The sequence below is a fragment of the Symsagittifera roscoffensis genome, chromosome 4 (assembly GCF_963678635.1).
Source record: "Symsagittifera roscoffensis chromosome 4, txSymRosc1.1, whole genome shotgun sequence".
Taxonomy (NCBI): domain Eukaryota; kingdom Metazoa; phylum Xenacoelomorpha; order Acoela; family Convolutidae; genus Symsagittifera; species Symsagittifera roscoffensis.
In genome coordinates, this window is record NC_087065.1 from 62,728,183 (window position 1) to 62,753,225 (window position 25,043).

Here is a 25,043-nt window from a genome sequence, read left to right on the forward strand (position 1 = left end):
TAAAATTAGTTATTATGCAAATGTGTGTGACTGGGTGTTTTTATTTTTTTTTACTTCAGTGGAAAACTATTTTCTATTTTCAAAAATCGGGTTTCAATGCGAAGACCGACCACTCGTACTCTGCGTGTCTGCATAGTCCCCTCGTATTTTTACCTTGCCCTACTGTCTCTAGCCTTCGAAAAAGTCTGTGGGGGAATATTTGACCCATATTTTTAGGATTTTCTTGTTTTCTCAAAAACTACTCTCCCAAATCGGATATTTGTGTGCAATGAATAAAATGGGTTGGAAAAAGCTCTCTTCCACAAGTGGCTCCCCTCAAGTTTTTTTACAGAGTAAGTTCTGGCTCTCGGACTAGTCAAATATTTGAATTTTTGATCGTTTATTTATTCTTTTTGATTTTTCTCGAAAACTACCTGCCCAAACCTGAGTTTTTGCGTTCAATCGAAACAACAGTTTATATGAATCTTCTTTACTGCATAAACAGCTACAGCCAGCACAAAAGTGTGATTCTCGGTTTTTGATTTATTCACCGTTTTTTGGAAACTTGACTTTTCTCGAAAACTACCCTGCCAATTCCTAAGTAAAATTGTTCAATCGAGATGGCTGGTTTTGAGAGTTTTTAATTTTTTAATTTACCCATTTCATCCCGCATCTGTAAAAAAAATTCCGGAAATATCAAAAAGCTAGCTTTAGCTGGGCCCCTAGTTATTTTTATTGAGACATACGAACAAAGCGGCAAAAGGAGCTCTGTTCGCTAAAAACGCAGTTATTACTCAAGGCAGATAATTCGTTTTATCTGTTCTCATGTAGCTTCGTATCGTATTTTTTTCAGGTAGTTTTGTAAAATTTATCCTTTATACTCATTTCAGAAGATTTTTTTTCTGTATTTTTTTTTTCGCTGACGATGGCTATTTGTTTTGAATATGATTATGGTTTTTTATTCTGAAGCATGCTGATCTCCTTTTCTATTCATATTTGTGGACGTAATTAAACAGATAATTCTCGGATGATTTTGTGTGTCATTTGGCACCATATGTTCTCCCGGTTTAAAAAGTAAAAAATTGAACAAAAAAATGAAAATAAGAGAGGTGGATTGTACAGTTTAATTAACATTATGAAATACACAGCTCCTCACAGCTCAGTTCCTACTAAATTGGAATAAAAATGGAATTTGTGTGATTTAAAAACTTCTAATACTTCAAATTATGGCATACTTTGAAAAGTAGCTTGTCCATGACGTGACGTGACAAAAGTTTAGTCTTATTTTCTTTTCAATTTGTTGCGCTTTTTCCGACTGAATGACTTTTTTTGGTTTGAAATGAAGTTGGAATTGAACAAACATGTGAGAAAGGATAAGCACACTTGTGCCATTTCATTTCAGCTCAAGAAGGAATCATCCAAAGGATATTTTCTTTTACTCTAAAACGAACTCCGCCATAAAACATGCTTATAATTCAAACTCGATAATAGCACAAATCGACACCAGTTGAGTTTAAAAAATACATTTACTCAAAACTAACCATGTGAAAAGTTATATATTTCAAAAGTTTAAACATACAAGCAGTGTTTGCTCTTTTTATTGTAATTTTTATTTCGCTGTCATTTTTATTTTTAATTTTTTAATTTCGGTTTGTGATCTTCCAAAATTGGCTTCAAACGTCTCGACCAGGCACTGTCTTAGATCCAAACCGCTTTTTATCTCGTGTCTAACGTTAGATTAATTTAATCTTGACAAGGTTAGTTCGTCTTCTTAGTTGTTTTGGTTGTACGATACAACGTTTAAAAAATCAGAAAAAAATTGCTCTTAAATCGCAGGCAAAAAATTGCCCGGTGGTAAAAGCCACTCGTACAAAATCAGAAGTGACTTAAAATGATCAGAGCTTTTCAAAAGCATTGGCTGCTAAATTTGAAGCGTAATATGGGTCAACAGCTCTCCAAGCTCAACTCTCGTACAGACCAACCTAGTATTTTAATTTTTGTTTTAATATTTTTTCCGGTCTGATTTTTGAAGATAATGGAGCCTATTAAAGATTGTTGTGGTTTAAAAGAGATTGAAAAAAAAAACATACAATTTCGGCAAATATTAAAATCCGACATGCATGGGTTTTTTTTGCGGCAGCAAATATGGAGAGGTAATTTTTGCATGAATAAATGCATGTGACCGTTTGTTTTAGCTCGTAGTGATTTGCACCTTTGATCGGCGTACAGCTCACGAAAATTCTGGGCGGTGGCGTTTACCGACTTTAAACTTTTTTTTTCGACCCAAGTGACAGAAGTTGTTTATCCATTGGCTGGATTTGAAAAGAGGAGCAACTCCAGCTGAGTCCAGCAGAACATGTCTGCAGGGTAAGTTTTAGTCTTTTTCGGCCTCCAAAAAACCAAAGCAAAACTGTTTTTGGAGCAAAGAAGTTTTTTTCCTTTTTAACAGAGATATATTTTTGAAGTCCTTACGACGGAAATGGCTTTAAGTTGATGCATGGCTCGATTCCATCGGACGATTCGCTAGAGTAGCTAAAATTGGGTCAAAAAAGTACATCGAAACTAGAGTTCTTTCCTGCTACTTTCAGGAGCCTGGTCGGACAAACAAGGAATTGTAGGAATCGTAAGAAAACCTGCTTAAGTTGCTATAAATTTCTTCGTTTTGTGGAGAGTCAGAGACATTGTTATATTTTTAAATTTTTTCCCAATTTGACTACCCTAAATTAGTTGGCTCGCATTTGAATTAACGGTTGAATTTTAAAACATTGACGGGTTCAGTTTTGAACAATCGTTTTTGAACGCAGAGAGTTTAACATAAAATAATTTTTTTTTTAATTCTAGGGGCAGTACAACAGTGCCGGAGTACGACAGTACCAAAAATCATTTTGTTGTTCAATAGTGCCGAAAGTTATTTTGAATACTGTTTTTACTCATCTCACTGGCAAGTGATTATTTTCAAATGGACGGAATTTGAAACGATGAAAATGGCCATATCAATTAATGCAGCTTGTAAAACAAACAAAAGTTCCCCAAGCGCGGCGTCATATGTTTTTTCTGAGCAAACAATTATCCTCAGCAAATTGTCACAATTTCTTCCTGGTTTTGTTTCAAAACAAAACAGTATTCCCGCAAAACTGCCAACGAATCACAAAAAGAACCCGAAATTCCCAAATATGATCAATTTTTGAGACTGTTGAACACGTTTTCAGTTTCAGCACTGTTGTACTTCGGCACCGTTGAACGCCACCATATTCTCTTCTCAAAAATTTTGAATAGAAGAAGGCTCACTAAATGATTGCCAATTTTTTGTCGCTCTTAAGAAATGTAATGGAATGTTTTTAAAAAGTTTTCTGTGTAATATTTTAAATTTTTTCTTAATTAAACTGTACTGAGGTTGTATGATAATTTGAATGTTGTATTGATTATTACACTTGTTGTACTTTAAATACAGGATCGAATAACTTTTTTACAACCTAAGTTTCAATTCTTGAGTTTAATTGTTGTAAGCAGTTTAGTTTCCTTTTGAAGATTTCAACTATCAGTAGCTTTATACGTTTTATTAAAGCACATTCCTTGTTGCCAGGTCATAATTTTTTCGGCTTTCGCTCGCTGTGGTTTTTCTCTAGACAAGTTGCTATATATCAAACTTTAAAGGATGTCTTAACTGCAATCATTTTTTATAATTTTTTGGAATAATTTTCTTGAAACAATTTCCTGAAAATTTCTTGAAATCTGTTTTTTTTTGTTATTTAGATTGAAACGAATGCGCGGGTCCCTAAAACATTGACTTTGAAAAGAACAGATAATACCAGTTCAATTAAAATTTTAGATAAACTTTTTAAAAAGGGGCATAGGAAATTAGACGAGAAGCAAACTTGATGCCGCTCATTGAAAGAAATTTGGGCGAATTTATAAAAGTACTATTACGAGAAAATAAACGAAATATGCTTAAAGAAAATTAAAATATACCAATTTTACGTGCCACTCTTGCATATTTCATGCATTTCAAAATTGTATTATATTTTTTCGATCAAACGTTTTGTCATGAATAAAAAAAATTTTCATCATAAATAGGTTGAACGGCTAAATTAGTTTTTAATGTTGTCCTAATTTCGTGTCATCTAACTGTTTTACCACCGTATTACGTTAAATCGCAATACGCTTGTTGAATACTTTTCTGATCAGATAATTCAGCTTTATTAAAATCATCGATTTGCTTGTCCCCTAGTTTCTTAATCCTTTTTCCAATAGAATTAGTCTGACCTGGTAATTCAAAATTTTAATGAAAAAATGACTACCCTATCAGTCTCGTACAATTTTTGAAATTGTTTATTGGAAAATTTTCTTTTTTTTTAAATCTCTAATTGCGATAATTACCCTTGCGATAAGCAAGAGTATTGAAATCAGGTACTAGACGTTTTTCCCGTAAACAACTTTGTCTACAGGAAGATTAAAATTTCGTAATGTCCAAATGCATCTCTATTTGTACCCAACTTGCACGTCTAACAGCTGTAATTCAACAGGTAGACTCAGCGACTGAATTGATAATTGTTTTACAGCTAAAAAAAGTTTTCAGATGCAAATCGATTTTTTGTCGGCTTTATTGTTTTCGACCCAATTTTTGTCGGCTTGCTTGCCGGGTAATTATATCTTTTTTTTGGTAGTTTTTTTTAGTACATTTTTTCTTCATTTTCATGAGCATAAATATAGTTCATGGTTTTCTGGTTTTTTATAGGCGCCAAAATATTCTGCTAGAAGTAAAATTTTTCGGAATTTTTGTGCTGGAATTTTTCTGCAATAAATATTAATTTTTGTTGTGATCTAGCTCTCTTACCGTTGCGAATAATTCTTAATTGATAGCTCTTAAAATGATTGCGTTATTCTCATAGGCTTTTAGAGTTTTTTTCTGATTTTTGGCAAGCTCTTTTCTGTGACAGTTGTTTGTAATTTTTGCTTTCATGTTTTTGAAATTTTGTTATTCGTTTTTTTTTTAAATTTTATACTATAGCATTTTGCGAATAGAGCCGTTCACCCCCCGATTTTTCTTGTTGGATATGCAGATTGTTCGGTTGCAAGATTTAATGAACAGTTTTTGAGTACATTTAGGATTTTTTGATCTCAATTTTTTTATTCTTAATGTTTTCATCGATTGGTTATCAGAAAAAAATGGATAGATTTAAGCCCAAATTCTTCTTTTGTGTTGAAGGTAATTGATTTCTATAACATTTGCAATAAAAATTTTGTTGACTTTTTCGACTACGATTTCTTCAAAAAAATTCATTCAAATTTTCAATTTTTAAGTTAGAGCCACTTTATACTTTGATTTTTGGAGCTTTATTGTGCATCGCAAGTGGCGTAAAGCTCAGTTTTGCCTCTCTCTGTGTAAATATATGTAATCCTGCATTTTTTGTTTAGAGTTAATTGCATGGACCGTTTTTAAAACCGCATCAAAGAGTTTTTCTTCAGGTATATATATATATATATATATATATATATATATATATATATATATATATATATATATATATATTGCGTTATGGTGCTTTGCTTTTAAAACTAACTTCTAAGGCGCACTCTCCAAAAATGAAATTGAAAATGAAGCAAAACTTAGGTTCTGGGTTTCAAGAGTTCGTTTCATCTCGAAACAATCAGCGGATGAAAAATACTTTTGTGTCAGTTTTTTTCCAACCACATCCACGAAGTGGGAATGAACTATGGCGCACAATTTTTTTGACAAACTTTTGTCATTTTATCTAAAGAAAACTCCTTGGGGTCAAATGTGGTATCATAACGAAACCCTATTGATGGTAATTTGAATTCTAAAATTTGCAAAAACTTTTTCCGGTGTCGGGATAAACTGGGAGATAAAATGGAGTTTTTGACTATTCAATTCACAACATCATCATCATCATCATCAACGTTTTGTGTCTTTTTCCCGTGCTACACGGGGTTAGACAACAATGCCTTCCACAAATCCCTGTCCATGGCTTCCTCCTTTTTCAGTCCCAGCAAGGATAGGTCTTCCTCTATTGTTTTGTCCCATGTCTTCTTCGGCCTACCCTTTGATCTGGGTCCGGGGACACAAACGTTTGTTAGCGCATTTGCAAGGAGCACGCTCCTCTGAGTGTGCCCGAACCATCGAAGACGGGACCTCCTCAAATAAATGTCTAGATGGTCAATTCACAACAAAGTTATGTAATTAAATCAAAGATGTAAATAGTAAGAATTTAGTTTATTTAAGAGTTGAACTTTATGAGAATTGAAGTGTTTTACGTCCTATAATGAATTCGAAATTTGAAATTTAAATCCTATTTTCTGTAACTAATATGCTTCATTACATTTTGCTTACATTTTCATGACTATGCTGACTAGGTGTTTTCTTTTTGTTTCTGATATGTGCTTGAAGTCTTAAGATGTTACTGGCAAATTGCGTAGGTTTCTAAGCATTTGAATCATTACGTAATATATTGGTTGATTTTGTTTTGATCAGGCAGTGGGAAATAACTTCGTTAATTTCGGGTGTTTTAAACGCAAAGAAAAAGCTTTGAATATATCTATTTTAGCCGATAAATATTTTCAACTTAATTGTTTTGCGATCAAGCTATTGCTTATAAAACTTCAATTTTAATTTGTTGAAATCCACTTTTCGTCGACCAACATTAAATTTTTTTCTGAAGGAATTTTCAACGCCAAAATACACTAAGCTTGAAGCAGGTGTGGGCGCCGAAAAAACCCAATTTTAGGTCAACATTTTTCAAAAGATGCCAGAACTGTTTTTCGGAGTAGCTGATTGTTGTATATGTTTCATATTTTTAGAAGAAGGAAAAAAGATGTTATTTCTCATCGTAACAAATTACATTACAAATTTCAAAAACTCACTCACAACATGGCATGATACTGGTAAATTGAAACTTAGAGTGGACAGCTGACGAACCCATTATGAAAGGCGCATGAAACAGTAAAATAAATAAAAATTATAACGAGGAAAAAAGAGGGAAACAGCAAAAAACTAAACCTTTAGTTACAACTTGTTAGAGTAAAATTATTCATAGTAAGCGATCTTGTGAAGTTGCAGCTAGAGCCTCACACAGTCTATGAACTATGAGGATTCATTTTTTCCAATTATATAGTCTAATTCGCGCACAGATAATATGATTGCTATAATGAAAGAACGGTTTTGGATGTTGAAATTCTGAAAACTCGCTAGTCGTAGTTCCTGCAAGCCTGTTCAATTGCAAAACCTGAACTTGTTCTTTTAGCGGCTACTGCCTTTAGTATTTCGTTGCACTCATTTCAAAAAATCTTGTATACATCTATGATTTAGATGTATTGTGGTCTTAGCTTTACTGTTGTTTTGTTGTCTTAGGGGCGGAGGAGAGAGTGGGGGCGGGGGAGGGGCTGGGGGTGGAGCAGGTGGAGGGGGTGGCCGTCAGCTGAATGTGACAGTGAAGAGTGCGAGTAAGCTGCCCAATGTGGAGACTGGGAGAGAGAGCGACCCGTTTGCAGTGCTCACTTTCAGAGGGGTGCAGCGCAAGACCAACCACATCGAGAACAGCTGCAACCCCACTTGGAACGAGGTTTCATTGCAGAGTCTTCAATACGCACAATGGCTTTATTACAGAAGCGGCGTTTTCTAAAGGCGCCTTTGATCCCAATATATAATAGTTTTTAGGAAGCTAAAACGTATCAAAATGTTTTCAAAAACGGCTTTTTTCCAAGAAAAAAATCACCTGCAGGGCAGAAAATGTTGCCAATGTTGGTCATTCTGAGGTTTTGGCAGAGCTTAAAAGTTTCGAGATGGCTGACTTAAAAACCAAAATCTATGTTTGAAAAACCGCCGGTCGAAAAATTCCTGCGCACGTCAGCGTCATTGCCATCAAAAATCAGAGTAAAATGTTGTGGGCTCTTCTATGTCAAGATCTGATCGGCAGAAGGTATGCACAAAATCCAAACTCTTCAAATTTTTTTTTGTAAAACTTCAACTAAGTGGGATCTTTTTTTTGTATAAAGAGACGAAGAACGTATATATAGGCAGTGTGTTTGTGTTCAGAAATTGTCGTGGGACATTGACAAGCCGGTTGTTCAGAATGATGTGATTGAGTTTGAGGTGAAGGACTACGAGAAAGTGGGTAGAAACAGGTAAGGATGAAATGATAACGGCGATCTTTCATCCATCTCTTTATGTCCTCGGTGTTTTCTGGAAAAAAAAACGTGCCGTTTATTTTTTCAAAGCAGTCGGAACTAAGTCTTCGCTTTAAAAACGAGGGGTGAATAATAAAGACTCTTTATCGCGATGATGTTGATGATGACGGAGTCTTTTATTGAAGGCATCTTTGTTTTTTATTTTGGTGGATGATGAAAGTGACTGATAATATAACTGCTGGAGATTTAGATGATGATATTTAGTTGTTTACCGTTGTAGCTATTCAATTCATCTGAGAACTTAAATGATCAACTTCACTTTCGCTGGAAAATTATTCGATATCAGAAAACGAAATTGAACATTAGTGCGGTTTTTTGAACGACACTGGTTTTTTCGAGTACATATAAAAAAATGCGAATCTTAACATCGAAAGTGTTTTTTTGATCGGAGTGTTTTTATGGGAGAAACAACAGTGTTATGCATCTGTGTTAGGTTACTTGGCACTGGCACGATCAGTCTACGGGAAGTGGTCAGGAGTCAGTCTGGACAGGCTGAGATGAGTCTCTCTCTGCTGGACGGAAACAAGCGCAAAATAGAGGCACGCAGTACACTTTTTTTACCCATACTCACCAATGGGCAGTTACCTATGTTTTTTTCAAAGTAAAAACGTTTCAAAACAAATCTGTAGCATACCCTCTCAGACCAAAGCTGATATCTTTTGCATTTTCGATCAACAAAGCGCAGTGAAATCGAGTACTACACGTTTTTGCCATTAGTAACAGGAATTCAAGGCATGTCGTATCTTAAAATCTACCTTTTTGTTATTGACTTTGATGACATAATTCGTCACGTGAAAGATGTCAATGTATGTTTAGGGTACAATAAGTTTCCTGGTGATCTACAAGAGCTCCGGTAAAAAGGGCGGAGGCGGAGGAGGAGGTGTGTCCTCTAGTGGAGACTCCACTGGTGGTGACTCAATGGACACTTCAGGATACGACACTGACGGTACGAGAGTGATATCCATGTCTGTTCATTATTTGGCTCTTTCCTATTACAGCCCCCTCCCATGAAAATATAGCCCTCCCCTCAGAACAAAAAAAAAGCTGTTGTGGTGGAGCTCTATTTTTTGGTTTTGTTTCATTTTTATAAAAATATCTTTGAAATTAAATTCTGGTTCACGTGAACGACATTTTATGATTTAATTCAATTTACAGTTTTGTTGTTATGAAGGCTCAGGCGCGGATCTAGGAATTTCTCCAGGGGGGCGGATTTTAAAAATTTTGTCGACTTTTTTTAGGTCGACCAAATTGATTTTCCGAGCTCTCCCAAACCACTATAAAGACCCTACTTTGACCACATTTTCTGCTCCGCAAATTTTTCAATAAAGGCCTAAAAAGGCGTTTTTAGGCACTTTTTGGAAAGTTTCGACCAAAAACTCGCGTTTTTTCGGCTCAAAATTAGTATAGATTGGCGCCTTTAGAAAAATTTTAAGGTCAGTCAGCCAAAAATGGATATCTCAAAATAATATAAAGGGGGACCCTTTGGGTCGGCAGGGGGTCAAATCCCTGAGAGCAAGCGTTCGCCCGCGCCCCCCTTAATCCGCTACTGTGAAGGCTCACTTTCAAAAAAGTTACCTCATATGAAATGCCATTTTCCTCCTAGATTTTTTTTGCTGCGGTACTTAAGCTTTCATTCAATTCTTTAATGCTACAAAAGTTACTATATCGTAGAAAAAAATTTGCAAAAAGGAATGCGAATAGATTGAACATTGATATTTCCATTGAGAGGCGGCGATCTTTACCATTGCTATGGTAAAGAGCGGCGGATAGCTCTTTACCATTGCTATCGATTTGTTGAACAAGATAATCTACGTTGTCAGTCAACGAAAGAGTTGTACATTGTATCATGTGTTTTGTGTTCTGTTTGTAGCCTCTCAGGGTCTCGCTTCTGACGTAGAGGAGTTGATGGGGGAGGAGGAAGCGGCTGCCAGGAAGGCCCAGATGAAGAGCAAGCGAATGGGCACTCTCTCTGACAAGCCACAGGACATGCAGGTAAGGGAGAAAGCCACCTACTTATCAATCAATGGGTCATAGGTTCTACTCTCCAACTCAACCGTAAAGTTTGGACCGGGTTGTAAAAGTTTGAAATGGTTCAGTCTGAACTAATTGATTTCTTGATCATATATGTTCAATCATTAGTTATTCGTTCAAATTCGCCAGTGTGAAGAACTTTAATTTTGGTCATATGACCTTGATGTCTCGTATTTCATGTATATGTTTATGTTTCAGATCCGAGTGAAGATCTTCCAGGCGAGACAGCTGCCAGGTGGGGATATTAACTCAGTGTGCAAAGTGAGTCTGGGCAAGGACCAGAAGTCAACCAAGGTCAAGAAGAACAGTGCAGAGCCCAATTGGAACGAGGTCAGTCATAGCAAACAACTAAACTTTGATTTGTCCACCTTTAGAATTTTGATAACGTTATTAGTTCGACTAATCCTTGCTCAAGCCGGAAACGGAATTCATAATTGAACCGAAATATTTTATGAGTACATTTTTTGTTCTTCAGTATTTAGACACGTTGAAAGGCAATCGGAACACTCAATGCTTTGTCATGATACGAGCAGTATGGTTCATTACTTTTGCTAATTTTCAGAAAATTGAAATTGTTTATTCTACTGCATTTGGTATCCAAAATGTTCTTTGTAGTGTTGCGGCAGTCATCGATGTGTGTTTTGACGGCTTGTCATGTCCTCATTTTACTTTTACTATAAACAAGATCATCCAATTGGAATCGAGCTTTTTTTGGTGAACATCTTGTCAAACAGAATCAGTGAATCATGTTGAAAATTTGGTGCTGTTGTTCATTTAAAAAACAATATGTTACATTGTTTTTTGTCTTTTTTGTATCATGTTTTTTTGGAAATTTGGCAATGTTGCCAAGATTAATCAAGATTACAATAAGCTTGATGTCGACGTACTTTTTTTTTCTTAGTACGCAATAAGCACCCAATATCTATTTTCAAAAATCTATTTTATATGTTTTTATCTATTTTCAAAAGGGCGTATTGCATACAAATTTCAGATTGATTCATCAGTTTATTACATAAAAAATGAAAATGCGAAGCGGTGGAAAACTAAAAAATTGATGTATCAGTTTTATTTTATGAAAATTTGTGTAAATAGTTTTTGTAAACAATTTATGTTTAAGTTCAGTTAAGTGCCTTCCTTGCGTCCGGATATTTCCTATTTTTGAATTACACGAAGAGTTACATCTCTTATTTTTAGTCTTTTTTCGGAGGCGGGTTTTTTGACAAATTTAGGTTTAATTTGAGTAGTAGATGTTGGAGGTTAAGTGGGGGGGGGGGACCCTGAAGACCCACATGTATTAAGATAGGGAATAGAGCATCCGGTCTTCAAGCTATGTATTAAGACCGGATGCTCCATTCCCTATCTTAATACATGTGGGTCTGCAGGGACCCCCCCCCCCCCACTTCAGCTCCAACATCTACTACTAATTTGTCAAATTTAGGTTTAATTTTTTGTATAATTTGTGAAGAGTTCTTTTGCGCCTGTTTAAAATTTATTGTTTTCATTTTTTTTTTTCATTTCAAAGTCTTTATATTAGATAAAATTCCGATATAGAGGTGTCTTCGCATCTTCTTCAAACTTTCGGTTTTCAAGTCTGAAAACTTTTTTGTTACTTTTAATTTTTACATAAGCATAGCTTGTGTTATAGTATGAGGTTTCTTTTTTTTCCTTAGTAAGTCGCAAATATTGTTGCAATGCAATTGTTGCGACAAAATTGTTCATTTTGAAAGTGTTTTTTTATCCAGCTATTAAGTACAGCCAATGCTAAGGATATTAACTCAGACTATTATATTACAAATAGCACTTTAGTTTCAAGGCATCATGGATCTGTACCGTAGAGGTAGGATGAGTGACCAGCAGCAAAATAAGTGGGTTCGAACTTGGGCCGGGTCGGATGTTTTTAATGAACTTTTTGTATACTAGTTTAAATGCATCCGCTCTATAAATTGAGGCATGTTAGTCGGTAAATTTATTTTTTCAATTTGACTGGTACTTCTAATGCGTCTTAATTGGCTTGCGTCACTTAGCAATTAAGTAGACTCATAATTGGCGTGCATCACTTATGAAATATTGTAGACTCAAAATTTTACTCATTCAGTTTTTCCTAGTAGAGTTATCGGTCATATTTTTGCTTGTGTATACGAAGTGCAACTTCGCCTCTGTATTTAAAGATTGCAATTTTCTCTCGGCTTAAAGGAAATCGTTGTAAAATTTTTTGGCATAAATTTTTATAGTGCTTTGGTTTTTGCAGTGCAAAAGTTACTGTACTGTTCAAAATTCAATTTCATTCCTGAAGTAATAGTTTATGAAGCTTTTCAGCGCCTAAATAACCACAAAAAGTTCTGAAAAAAATTTTTAAATGTAAAAAAATCTTTGATTTTTTGTTTGAAATTTTCGTTTTTCGATTAGTTTTTTGATAAATACTGTTGTGGAATATGTGCATTTTACTCTTACTATCGAATGCACTGAATTTCTAGGCTTTTGTTTAGATCTGCTCATAACCTAATGAACAAAAAAAACATCACAATATGCAAAAAAAAAAAAGTTTTTTATATATTCTGTGGCCAGAGTTTCCTTGGTACTTTTTGAACATGATTTGAAAATTTTCTTGTGTTTTGTTCTTTAAAGGCATGATTTTGTAGAGCTTCTTTTTTGCCGTTTCTTTTCTTGTGTTTGCGAAGTTCATGATCGCCCCTGTCTTAATTTTACTCTAATAGTATCTCATTTATAGAATGCTGAGATGGTATCATCTCATTGCAAAAATTGTGTTCAAGTATCAAATTGTGTTCAAGTGTCATAGTTCAATCCATAATTTTAATGAATAGTGCAAATTTTTTCGTATGAGTTGTGAGAATGTATAATTTGTGTTTTAGACTTTTTTCTTCAATGTTCACCAGTCGCCCCAGGAGTTGTTCAGCCAAACAGTGGAAGTGGAGCTGTTTAATGCCAGGGTGCTCAGATCAGATGCACTCATAGGCAGCTACAAGGTAGCAACATGATATATCCGAACTATCACTTTCTCTTTAGATTTAATTCAAACTATCGGAGTCCGCTGGGGTCGATTTAGGGGGAAGGGTGTTCTCAACAAAAACTGCAAGAATTTTTTTCTTCAAAATATTGCATTCGGCGCCAAAAGTTTCTGTAAATTGGGGTTGGTCCGCGGATAAAAAATTTTTTCTAAATAATCAAGCACCCCTAACGCTGTGACCACAAAAATCCTAGAAAACATACAGGTTCTTTTATGGCAGTTCATTCATAGCATGAATGTTTTGTGGAGTCCTCACATGTGAGCATTTTTGGTTTTCTTCAGCTGGACGTGGGAGCAGTGTATGATCAACCTCAACATGCATACTTGAGCAAGTGGCTCCTCCTCACAGATCCGGAGGATCCCATGAGTGGCTGCAAGGGCTATGTCAAGTTCACAGCCATGGTCATCGGTGCGGGCGATGAACCCCCCAAGGAAAAGGAAAGCGCAGACACCGACGACATTGAGATGTGAGAATATTAACTTGTTCCAGATTAGCGGATCTCTGCGAAGAGTGCAACCGATCATGTTGACCGTAGATATTTGTTATTGACTTCGCGTTTTTTGTTTGCGCTGAAGTTTTATGAAGAATATTTTAGTAGTTAAAGTCTTTCGCAAACATTTTAGAATTGAACTCATAGGAAGAGAAAAATAAGATAATTTCGAAGCAAAATGATACCTCGTAAGCATGAGAAAGTCTTTCAAAATGAGAACATGGGAAACTAGCTAAATATGATTGTTTTTGGCTAGTATCGTAAGTTCTCATTTTGAAAGATTTTCTCATGCTTGGGCTGTATCATATTTTTTCACAGGCTGTTCGAAATGATCCTATTTTTCTCTTCCTATCATTTACAATTTACACAAGTTGTCCGACAAGTTTGCTGGTCAATTTGCTTAAAAAACTAGTCAATTAACAAGTTGCTTGAATAGTTAAAAATTTGTAACTATTTCTGTTTTTGGGTTGCGGTGCTCTAGTTTTAAAAGTTGAAAATTCTTACGTTATTTAAGTTATCTTTCTTATTTTAGGTGTAAGATATCGTCTGATAAAAACTTTAATTGAGCTTCAGCATTGAATGAATAATTTTGCTTTAAATATAGCTTTTGTAATTCAAATGCCTCATTTTGATCATTCTCGTTAAATTATGTAAATTCAAATTTATCAAGCACTTCGAAGTAAAAAAAACGGAAGCTCAAATTCAACACAGGAAATACACATAAAACAAAGACACCCGCACTGACAAAAATGGTTTCAGATCAATTTAAAATGATTTTAAATCGATTTTAAATTGATCCAAATCAAATAACAATGTACATTTTACGAACTTAAATGGATTTTAAATCGATTTAAGGGTCTAAAAATTGATTTAAATCGATTTGGATGGATTATCCGACACACTAAAATCGATTTTTTTTGCTAACAAGGGAAAAAACATGCTTTTTAGAAAACTAATTGAAATATTTTATTCTTGATTTTTTTAAAATAAAAACACAGGTGCCAGATGTTTTAGAATTCAAGAAATAAATAAAAAATGTTAATATAAACCAGATTTTGAGCTCAAAAATATGCAATGAAATCATAGAAAATCAACATTGTAAATCGGATCTTGGGCAAAAACCTGTGTAACGAATGAAGAAAGCTATATAAACGAATGAAGTTTTAGCTATATAACTGTAACAGAGTATAACACAAATCAAACATTAATGTTCGAACCCCAGTTATTTATATCCTCTTCTTTTGAAGAACGAGTAAAAAACGTGCGAACGATGTTCTGCCATGATGCACATTTGGCTAATGACTCTGCTTCTTTCTTCGATATTTTGCTTCGAAGAAAAGTAGCAGGGGGGGTTGATAAATTAGACGATAAGCAAATTAGACGGAGGTACTTAAAAGGAAATTAGACGGTTTTGCAAAACTGCAATTGTGAGAAAATAGACGAAAGTGAGAGAAATTAACTTTGTTTGCACACAAATTGCGTTAGAAAAATAAAATTGTTTGTAGACAAGAGTTCAATTTCGGTGGCAAAAAACTTTACAAGTCAGTCATGCATAATTTATTCAATTCAAAACTCTCCTGTAATATTCAGATTTCACATTTTATGTTCATTTAAACTAATTGTTTTGATAGGTATTGACATTTTATGTTCTTTTTGTTTTTGTGAAACTTGACTATTAAGAAAAATCTTTGTTGGCCCTTTCACTTTCGTCTAAAATGCCAGATCTGTAAAAAATAAATTCCGTCTAATTTCGTTTTTGTAGCATCCGTCTAATTTGCTTATCGTCTAATTTCCTAGGCCCCTAGCAGGGTCATTACAACAGCCAAACTGCATCCTGGCACAATAAAATTCTCACGTTTATTCGTCGTCGTGGCTTAAATGAAGGGCATATATAATTACTTGGATTCGAACAATAATGTTTATTGACCGGCTTTTGAAGAAAACGAATATTTATGCCTGGGCCGGGTTTTTAGTAAATCAATTTTCGACATTTTAGCCATACAATTTTGGCGGAACTTTTTGTTCCATTTGAAAAGTAGCAATGCCATGAGCTCAAATTTATAATGATATTCACCTGTAATCTTTTTTCGCAAAGTTTCGTAAAAATTGCTAATTTGGGATAATTAATGCGCGATATATTGTGTTCTTATAACACGCATAAGCGGCAGATTAATGTGGTCCGAATCAAATTGAGTTGAACCATTTGGTCTTTTTATGAAAACTGATGCTAAATACATCCCTTTGTAGTTCACTTTAGGGCGTGGGGGATAAATTGAAGAATAAAGAAAAGAAAAACTTTTTTTTCTTTTTTTTTAAATGATTTCATCAAATTTTTCGCCCAAAAGTTTTTTAGTTGGCCTTGAAACGCAGTCGGAACAATCAGGGATTCGCCTAAATATACGAGCAGTCTTGTTGTTTTTGATGCTCTTTTACAGTTATATAGTTAAAATTTGATTTTGTTGTATTTGAACTTCTTGTTTTTTCTTTTGAACTGTTTGATGAATTTGAATTTCACAATGTTGAATTTGAACTTTTTTGTCGCATTTGAATAACAAGAGGTATATAATGAGAGTTTGTCATTAAGTTTTCCTTTTTGTTCTTTTGCAGGAACTTGTTGGCACCTGCCGGAGTTCAGCTGCAGCCGGCGACGTTCTGGCTGAAAGTGTTCAGAGCAGAAGATGTTCCCCAGATGGATACCTCCATGTTCCAGGGCATCCGCAAGATCCTCGGAAGCAACGAGGAGAAGAAGGAGCTGGTGGACCCCTACATGGGGTTCTACTTTGCGGGCAAGAAAGTGAAGACTAAAGTGATCACCGAGTCCAACCATCCAGAGTGGAACCAGGAACTCAGACTGGGGATCAAGGCAAGTCAATACATGCACTAAATACAACTACTGCTTAAATCAACTTGATCTTCCTCCTCCAGTGTATTTGGTTCTCTTTTTGAATTCTTTTTATTGGCTAAAGAAAGGTTCAAACGCGAAACAAAATTGTGTGTTGATACCGCAAAATTCGGGCATGTCAAGAGCGCAAAACTTAGCACACCCTTTGTTGAGCAATGGAGCTTTGATCACCCAAAGAGTCCGTTTTTTGTACTATATATTTTTTAACCCTTGGGATAAGCAAGGAAATTGCAACCGGGTACTAGACTTTTTTCCCGTAAACAACTTTTTCCACAGAATTCGCACGTAAATTGAATTCGCATGTGTTTTGCTGCAGAGGTAAATGCGGTATGTTCATGTTAAGTATATGCCTTGTGTGCTTGTCATGGGTTCATTTAAAACTATTTTCTGTGCCACAAAATTTCGGTATTTTTTCGGCACTTGAGTGTCTGCTTAAATCCCGTCGGCTCATTTTCCGAATGATTTTTTCAAAATTACTTTTTGTTGGTTTTTATAAGAATGGTTGAAGTCTTAGCAAAATGTTTAGGGCAAATCTAAATCACTTTCACTGACCCTTCGTAATAAAAGTGAAAATTTTAAAAATGAAAAAAAAAATTATTTTTTTTTTGTTTTCACTTTGCACAATAACGTTGGTTTTAACCTTTCATGCTTTTGTTTTTTCAATCAGCTGTTTTTATTATTTGTTTTTGGTGTAGTTAATGAGGGGTTTGTGTTTTCGCTCAATTTTTTTGTTTATTTTTTTGTTTGAAAATACAACAATTGCAAATATGTTCTCATTGCTTTTTAGCCCATATTGTTTTGAAAAGTAATATTCAGATCACTTTTTTGTTCAGAATTTTCAGACTATTTTCAAAAGTACTGTTCAGAATATTGTTCAGATCACATTTGTTGTGTTTCTAATCTAATTTGTCTAGGTTTCTGAAAAATTGAATCATATTGTTCGGTATTTATGTCTTTCGTTTACTTATTCAAAAAGTATATCAGAGTTAGTGGTTTTGGTTCATTCATCAATGCAGTTTACTAATGGTTTGATTGCGTGTCTTCAGAAGACTTCGATGAGTAGCAGGTAGGTTTTAAAAGTAGGTTGGAGGTAGGCCGATTTTGTTGCTAATATAATTTTAAAAATTGTTTTCCCAACAATAGTTTTTTCTTGACTTACAATTTTTGCATCGCAAGTAGTGCGAAGCTCTGCTTCGCCTCTGTGTATAAAAATATATTTTCGTTTTATGAGTAGCCATATGGGAGTGAAATTAAGCCTGAAGAACTTGGTTAAGTGAGTGTTGCAACAACAAAACTTGCATCACATCGGGCTTGACTATACATATTTGCTCCATGGTGAGTAATTCAGTGATGTTTTTTTTATTGTTGAATAACCTTTCCGAATTCGAGGCGCGACTCGAAGTGCTCTAGTATGATGAGACAAGACAACACAGGAATCCTTGCGAGTTTTTTATACTAATGAAACACTGTGTTGTAAATTTCCACTCCAGCCCTTTCCTTGAGTTGCCGGAACGATAACTTATATTTGTTTCTCATGTTTATGCATATCTTTTTTTTCAGTTTCCTTCAATGTGCGACAAAATCAAGATCAACATGAAAGACTGGTTAGTAAATTTGTATTTCTGTCTCCATTACTAGAAACCAAGAATAACTTCTCTTTATTAACACCACCAGAACTGCTCGCATGCGAATTTTTTTTCCAAGTTGCTTACTATTTTGACCATCCTAGATTTTTTTGATTTCAAATAACCAGTAGAAAGAATACTACAAAATTAGCAACCTGTTTTGTGTAAATAACTTATAAACTGGATGTTCTGTGTTCTGATTTGCAGGGATCAGATGTCGAAGGATGATACAATAGGCACTGTCTTCATTGAACTGGACAAGATACAGGACAGATCCACTGAAGAACAAGGTAACACTTAGCAGTTTTATTTGCTTCCACTTCCACAAATAGATGTTTACACTAGCGAGCTTGTGAGCATAGTGTATTAGTGTGAACCTTCTTTTTTCCCAGCTAGCTCGCAAATAAATGTGTTCTTTAAAAAAGTTCACTTATTTGGTGGCACTTTTGCTATTATCACGATCTAAGCATTGGAAATTTCATAGCATCTGTTCTTTGCTTTATTTGTGATTTATTAAGCGTCCTAGGGCGTGAGACCCAAAGTCTCTAGGTCGCAGATCGAATACGAGACGTAGCCGAGTTTTTACTAATTCGAGGCTTATTTCTACTTTTTCTTAATACACTTTATAGAGCTGCTTTTTGTGTTCTCGCTAGAGTTTGCGAATTTGAGTTCAGTGCACAACTTGAGGGTTTCAATTTTCCATGGTTTTGTCTCTCTAAATTCTCTGTTCGCTTCTGCCTACTTTCATTTCAGTAAGATTTTTTGATTGCCAATCAAATTGATGATTCTGAAAAATTCTCATCGGGTTTTTGGCGTAGAACACAAATGAACATTGTTTCTATTTCGTTTTCCAGGTTTCTTGCCTACTTTGGGTCCAACTTGGATGAATTTCTACGGCTCCACTCGCGAGTTCTCTGACATGCCCGACCAGTATGAGTCATTGAACGAGGGCAAGGGGGAGGGGTGTGCGTACAGAGGGAGGGTTCTGGTGGAGTTGGGAACTACGATTGGGGAGTTGCCCGATAAACACATAGCAGATGTAGACAACGATGACTTGTTCAGACTGCACGTAAATACAAATACGAATTATGGCAAAAATTGTTATGTCGAAAATCATTCAAAAATAGCACCGAAGTCAGCGAGATTATTACAAATTGAGTCAATAAAGTTGTTAAGGACCAGTTTCATTCATTAAGTTTGAAACTTTTTCTAAGGTTCCTTCAACATCTTGGAATTGATTGTACAGGTTGTCTGTCTCTACAGTAGTATTGATAGTACTGGTGGAATAAATCTTGATAGTTGAAATTGCTTTAGGAGTAACTAGGTCGCAATCATTAATAGTAAGTTCCCAATGTAGCTTGTGCCAGATTTTTGTGGGGTGCGCTATTTAATGTACACCTTTTTGACGGATTCCTATTCTCTTTATAATTTTTTGCAGCCATTTGTGCGTCGTCGACGATACACACTGTTCGCTTCGTTCATGGAGGCAACCATGTTGTGCGAGGACGATGACCCAGTCGAATTCGAGATCAGCATCGGCAACTACGGCAACAAACTGGACGAGAGCGTGCCGCCGCAACCCTCCACCACCCAACCCACCAATCCCGTGTATGACGGGGAGAGCTACTACTTTTTACCGTGGCAGGACAAGAAGCCCTGTTTGAGTGTGAACTGCCAGTGGGAGGACATCTCGTTCCGTCTCGAGGCACTAAATATGTTACTCAAAATCGCTGATACTCTGGTACGACTCTTGTGGCTTTTTAAACGAACTTATAAAATACACCACAATTTTTTTTAGTATTATTGAGTCTCGATGAAGTAATGTTGGTAGCTTTGAATAACAACCTTTATTATGCAAGGTTGGCAGAACAAAAAACAAGTGCAGTTTAAAACATGCTTACCCTTGCGATAAGCAAGGGTATTGCAGTAGGGTACTAGACTTATTTCCCGTAAATACTTGTCCATCTCCTGGACCCTTCCTTCTTCTGGGCACTTTTGTTGCAACAAACATACTTTGAGCATGTTAGCATTTAAAATATACGGCCTAATGGAATTTTGTTTTTATGTTGATTGTAATTTTACCAACTCGATCTCTTGAAAACTCGATTCGTTTTTTTTAAATTACTTCACTTCGTTCTAATAGGTTTCTGTTTATTTTATATCGACTTGGTGGCTTCTCATTGCGTCTGTTGATGACTGAAAAAAGTTTTTGTGTGCGTGTGTGTGTTCTTAGTGGAAAGGGGATTTTGCTGCCACTTTTTGGGCACCTTTATTGACATTCAATTAGCAATTAGCTAACACAGTTGATGCATTATTATTTTTCAAATGAACCCAAAAGCTATTTGCTTCAAATATCCTTTCAATAACAAAAAAATTGATTTCAGAAATTTATTAACTCAATATATCTTGAAATATTTTTGAAATACTGAATTTATACATACTTAGGCTGTATGCTTTCGTATTCATTACATGTAAAGTTAGTGTGGATGCCTTCAGTTTGTTACATTTCAAATTATTATATGCCAAATAGTGTCAGTTTGTATTTGGTGCTATTTTTGCTGCATGGCATTGGCAATTTATTGGCATATGTGGCTGCTTGATTCGTGACTAGTGTTTGTCGGTTGTTGGGTATTCGTAGTCGAGTGGGAAGAAAGTGAGACTCCAAATACCGAGGTCGCATGTGCGAATACGATACGTAGCAAAATCTTACTAATTCGAGGCTTATTTCTATTTTTTTTTTTTCATTTCATTTTATAAAGCTGCTTTTTTGTCGCCTTCTCTCTAGTGTTTGCGAAGCACAGCTTCGCCTCTGTGTTATAGATTCATATTCAACCAACTATCCCGCAAATCTGGTTGTTAGGTAACATAACTGCTTGAGACGGTAAAGACTTGTAGTTCGAATCCGAACGCGACCTGTTTTTTTTTGCAAACTATTCAGTTTGTTATGCAGGTTTAATTCCTGTAGCCCGACTTGATTGTGACGACCAAGCGCAAGAGTTCGATTTCAGTCGAGACATGTTTTTTTTGCAAACTGAAAAATTTCGGCTAGTTGAGATTATGGTCTGTCTGCTTATTTTTGTCGACTTTTTTCCGCAGATTTTTTTGGAAATTCGGCTTCTTTCTAGCGTTCTGAGAACTCCTCCTAAAGTTTCTAATGATGCTTGAAATTTAGTTCTGGACATTTTGCGCTTTTGTTGCAAATTTTGTAATTTCAATTGTCAAGAAAGATTTTTGAAGTTTTTTGTCTTTTTTTCTTTTGATTTTTATCACAGGCCCTAATTTTTGTTTCGCAAGTGCTGAGAAGCGTAGTTTCACTTTCGTGTTAAAACATTGTCTAAAACACTTGTTTTTTCTCTTGATTTTTTCTACTGTTATTGTTCAAAAATTAATAACAATCAACTGATTCCGCGGAATAATCTTGAAGATACTTCGATGGTGTATCCACAAAGGAAAAGACCAACATACAAGCTATTCGACTATTCACAGAGGACCGCTGTTGTTCTTCTGTTTAAGTGTACGTGCATTTTTTGGTTATTTTTACGGGCCGGTTAATGTTGCCTCTCCCTCATGCAACTACCACGGATCATGGTGGGCCGCAAATATCTGACTTTCGATTGGAGTCGGAGACGTAACCACTTCACCACGGCTCCCTGGTGAATAATGCCACGCTCGATGATGCGTCCTATTTAATTGATACATTAAAACTTGAGAAATAAGCTGGGAGCTGTAAAAGTTGGGAAACTTGCCATGTGCATGAGATTGCTCAAAGATAATTGACTTGATGTTGTGCACCTGTGTTTTTGCCAAGAATCTTGAAACAACCTGGTTTAGAAAATAAACATTATTTTTAACCTTTTTTTTGCTTAAAACGTTGTTTTCTAATAGAAAACAATTGTTTGCCAACCCTGTTAATTACGCTTGCGATTAGCAAGCATTAACAAATCGGAATATAGTATTTTTCTCGGGTTAACTTGTTTAACAGAATCACTTGGTATCTTGATTCAAAATGAATTCAAATTTCCAAGCGTTTCCGGCAGACTTAGTCTTGCGGTAACGAATGAGCCCGGGACGGCCCCGGCCCTGGGTTCGAATCTGACCAGGGCCTGTTTTCTTTTCAAATGGGAAATCTTCAGTTTCAAAAACCTGTGGGCTTATGATTTGTCTGCTTATGATTTGTCGGCTTAGTTGCCACATCGTAGATTTTTTTAAGCTGTATACGTTTTGTAGTGGTTTTTTATGTTTTTGTTTACTCCTGTATTTTGTAATTCTACTAACCTTGACTTCGTATCTTTTCCTTTTTTTTCCCGGGCTAAATGGTTTCAACTTATATTTTATCGGCTTACTAAATTATTTTTGGGTTCTTCCAGGGAACCATATGTCTTATGCTTTCCTCCGGATGGCGCAAAACGTCAAAAATAGTTAAAATTTTTTCATGACTGCAATTTTTGTTAGCTTGAAAATTGTTTTTGAATTTTCATTGAACGCCGTCGAATGTGTTTTTGGACGTGTTTTCTGCAAATACAACATCATGCTAGACAACATTTTCTTAGTTTTTTTAGTTGTGTTTTTTTGGAAAGTTTTTGCCGTTTTCTTTGGTCTTAGTTGCTTCCTTTGAAAACATCGGCATCTAATATTCTGAATAGTCGAGAATATTCCAGAATTTGTTTTGGCTTGTTGTAGGAGGAGAACGTGGACAAGATCGAGCTGGCGATGAAGGCGAATGAGAGTGAACAGATGCAGGCCAAGTGTGTCGTTCAGGCTTTAGATCAGATCATAGAACACTGCAGGTACAAATAAAAATTAAGACATAGATTAGTACCCATTCGTTGTTCTTTTATCCTACTTTTTGTCACGAGGAAGAGGACCAAGATTGAATTTAATTAATTCACTAAAGAGAACCGCAATTGATGCAGTTAATTTTTCAAATTATTTTGTTGGTTCACGATAATAAATTTAGTATTATTATTATAAATTGGGGCATCGTCTTTTTACTGCAATAGACTGTTGCATGTAGATGCCTGTTCTGTAGTTCATTTATACTTTATGTGCTAACTCATGAAAACTATTTATAATTAAGGCACTGTGATATGCGTTGCGATATCAATTGAAAACAAGTTGTAATTCAATACTGTATTCTGAATATTGAATTTAGATTTTCTCTTTTCTTGGTTTCTTATGTACTGAGAGATAGATCATTGTTAAGTACTCTGATCTCTCGCTTAATCTCAGTGTCAACACTTACGTATGACCTTGAGAATACCATAAAATAATGATTGAGCACCAGAGGTTAGATGTACATACGTATAATAAATACTGCTACTGCAGTAGCGGTATGACACACCCCCACGGTGAAAGAAATAAATTATACAACATCAGTAGGATAATTTATTTAAAGAGTTCAATTTACTCAGTTCAAAGAAAAGTTTTTTTTTTTTTTTTTTTTCTGGTAATTGACGATTTTAGATTATGTATTTTTCAGTTTTCCTCCAGCTCGATTTCCCAACTCGGGTTCCAATCGACTCCCTCATCCAAGGTAGCATATCCGAATTTTCGCATAAATAGATGTCTTTCGAGTCGTCGCACTTTCGATTCTAATGGTCTGTCGTCCCGATCTTTAAAATCTCTCAGTTGGTTTCTGTATTGTCTAAGTGCCTCCTTTAGAAGACCTCTACCTGTAAGGTTTTCAGATATTTCTTTGATTGAATGTTTTATCGGATCTCCGAATCGTTTGGGTTCTTTGTTTTTTGTTTGTCTCGAACTTCGTCTAATACCTGACTCTTCTGCACTTGATTCGTCCGAGAATCCTTGTGGTGGTTCGAAGTTTGTGTCCAGTTCCGAGCTTTGTTGAGGATTTTCTCGAAGTTCATCCGCAACTCGCTGCACTCCTCTTTTTAACAATTGGTCCGCGTACTTCTCCCATTCAGACGGTGCCAAATTTCGATTGTGAAATGTGTCCACGATATCTTCAAGAGGAGTGTGAGAGTCAATGCCTTTCAGTTTCGGACGCTGTTTTGCTTTCGGCGTAGAACTTGACTGAATTTTGGTATCTACTGTGTCTGATTCCGGCTTAGATGTTACTTTCTCTTGCTCCGAGTTTGCTGCAGTCGCAGCTTGATTTGTCCCCTGTTGTTTCTTGCTTCGGCCTTTCTTTTCCTTTCCGCCCTTTTCCGGCTTGTTTGTGATATTTTCCTCTGTATTTGGTTTTGGTCCCGCCAAATTGGGTTTTGCTCTTTTGACTGCAAGATTCAGGCCTCCCCCGGCTTCTGTGTCCTTTGAAGTGACTATTGTTTGGCTCCTCTGAAAGCGCTCTATTGGATTCATTGTATCAGCGATTTCCATTTCTCCTTGAAGTTCGTCCTCTGATCCCAGCTCCTCTAGTCGTTCTGGAGAGCTGACTCGCTTAAACTTTTTGGTAGGTTCTGACGATGGACTTTTACTCGTGCTTCGCTGGTTTTCTTGCGTCAGTACCGTTTTTGATTGAGCTATATCCGATTTCCTATAGATCGAACCGGCTGATGTCCTAATTGTTGAGTCCGTTTCTGAAACGATTTTCCCCTTTAGTGGTCTGGTTAAGGCTTGTCCGCTTTTCCGTAGAGGGTCTTTTCGAAGTATAGTCTTGGTTGGTGACTTGCATTGGTTTTCTATTTTGTCCTCCACAAATCCCTTCTCCCAAGAGTAGATCATTTCCTTTCGGAGATCGGGATTGAGTTGCCCTGTCTCGTCCACTAATTTCCGGATGTCATTTTTAGCCGCGTCCCTTCTTTCGTAGTTCCAGCGGGCGTTCGCTT

General features: G+C 35.8%; 1 protein-coding gene and 1 long non-coding RNA gene across 8 annotated transcripts in view; both read left to right on the forward strand.

The window, feature by feature from the left end:
• The first annotated feature begins 1,447 nt into the window (after positions 1-1,447).
• Positions 1,448-7,365, forward strand: LOC134844593 (uncharacterized). Its single transcript, XR_010162693.1, has 3 exons — positions 1,448-1,736; positions 2,175-2,346; positions 7,346-7,365. It is a non-coding gene; the product is annotated as an uncharacterized LOC134844593 (long non-coding RNA).
• A 670-nt stretch (positions 7,366-8,035) lies between these two features.
• Positions 8,036-25,043, forward strand: part of LOC134844594 (myoferlin-like) — a 64,780-nt gene continuing 47,772 nt past the window's right edge. For all 7 annotated transcript variants that reach the window (XM_063861347.1, XM_063861346.1, XM_063861345.1 and 4 more), the window contains exons 1-13: positions 8,036-8,118; positions 8,615-8,720; positions 8,998-9,127; positions 10,052-10,173; positions 10,411-10,542; positions 13,083-13,196; positions 13,520-13,704; positions 16,336-16,591; positions 18,191-18,234; positions 18,463-18,545; positions 19,110-19,324; positions 19,694-19,996; positions 22,936-23,042. In XM_063861347.1, coding sequence (XP_063717417.1) covers positions 8,679-8,720; positions 8,998-9,127; positions 10,052-10,173; positions 10,411-10,542; positions 13,083-13,196; positions 13,520-13,704; positions 16,336-16,591; positions 18,191-18,234; positions 18,463-18,545; positions 19,110-19,324; positions 19,694-19,996; positions 22,936-23,042 — 1,733 coding nt within the window. In that variant the 5' untranslated portion in view covers positions 8,036-8,118; positions 8,615-8,678. The remainder of the gene's footprint in view (positions 8,119-8,614; positions 8,721-8,997; positions 9,128-10,051; positions 10,174-10,410; positions 10,543-13,082; positions 13,197-13,519; positions 13,705-16,335; positions 16,592-18,190; positions 18,235-18,462; positions 18,546-19,109; positions 19,325-19,693; positions 19,997-22,935; positions 23,043-25,043) is intronic.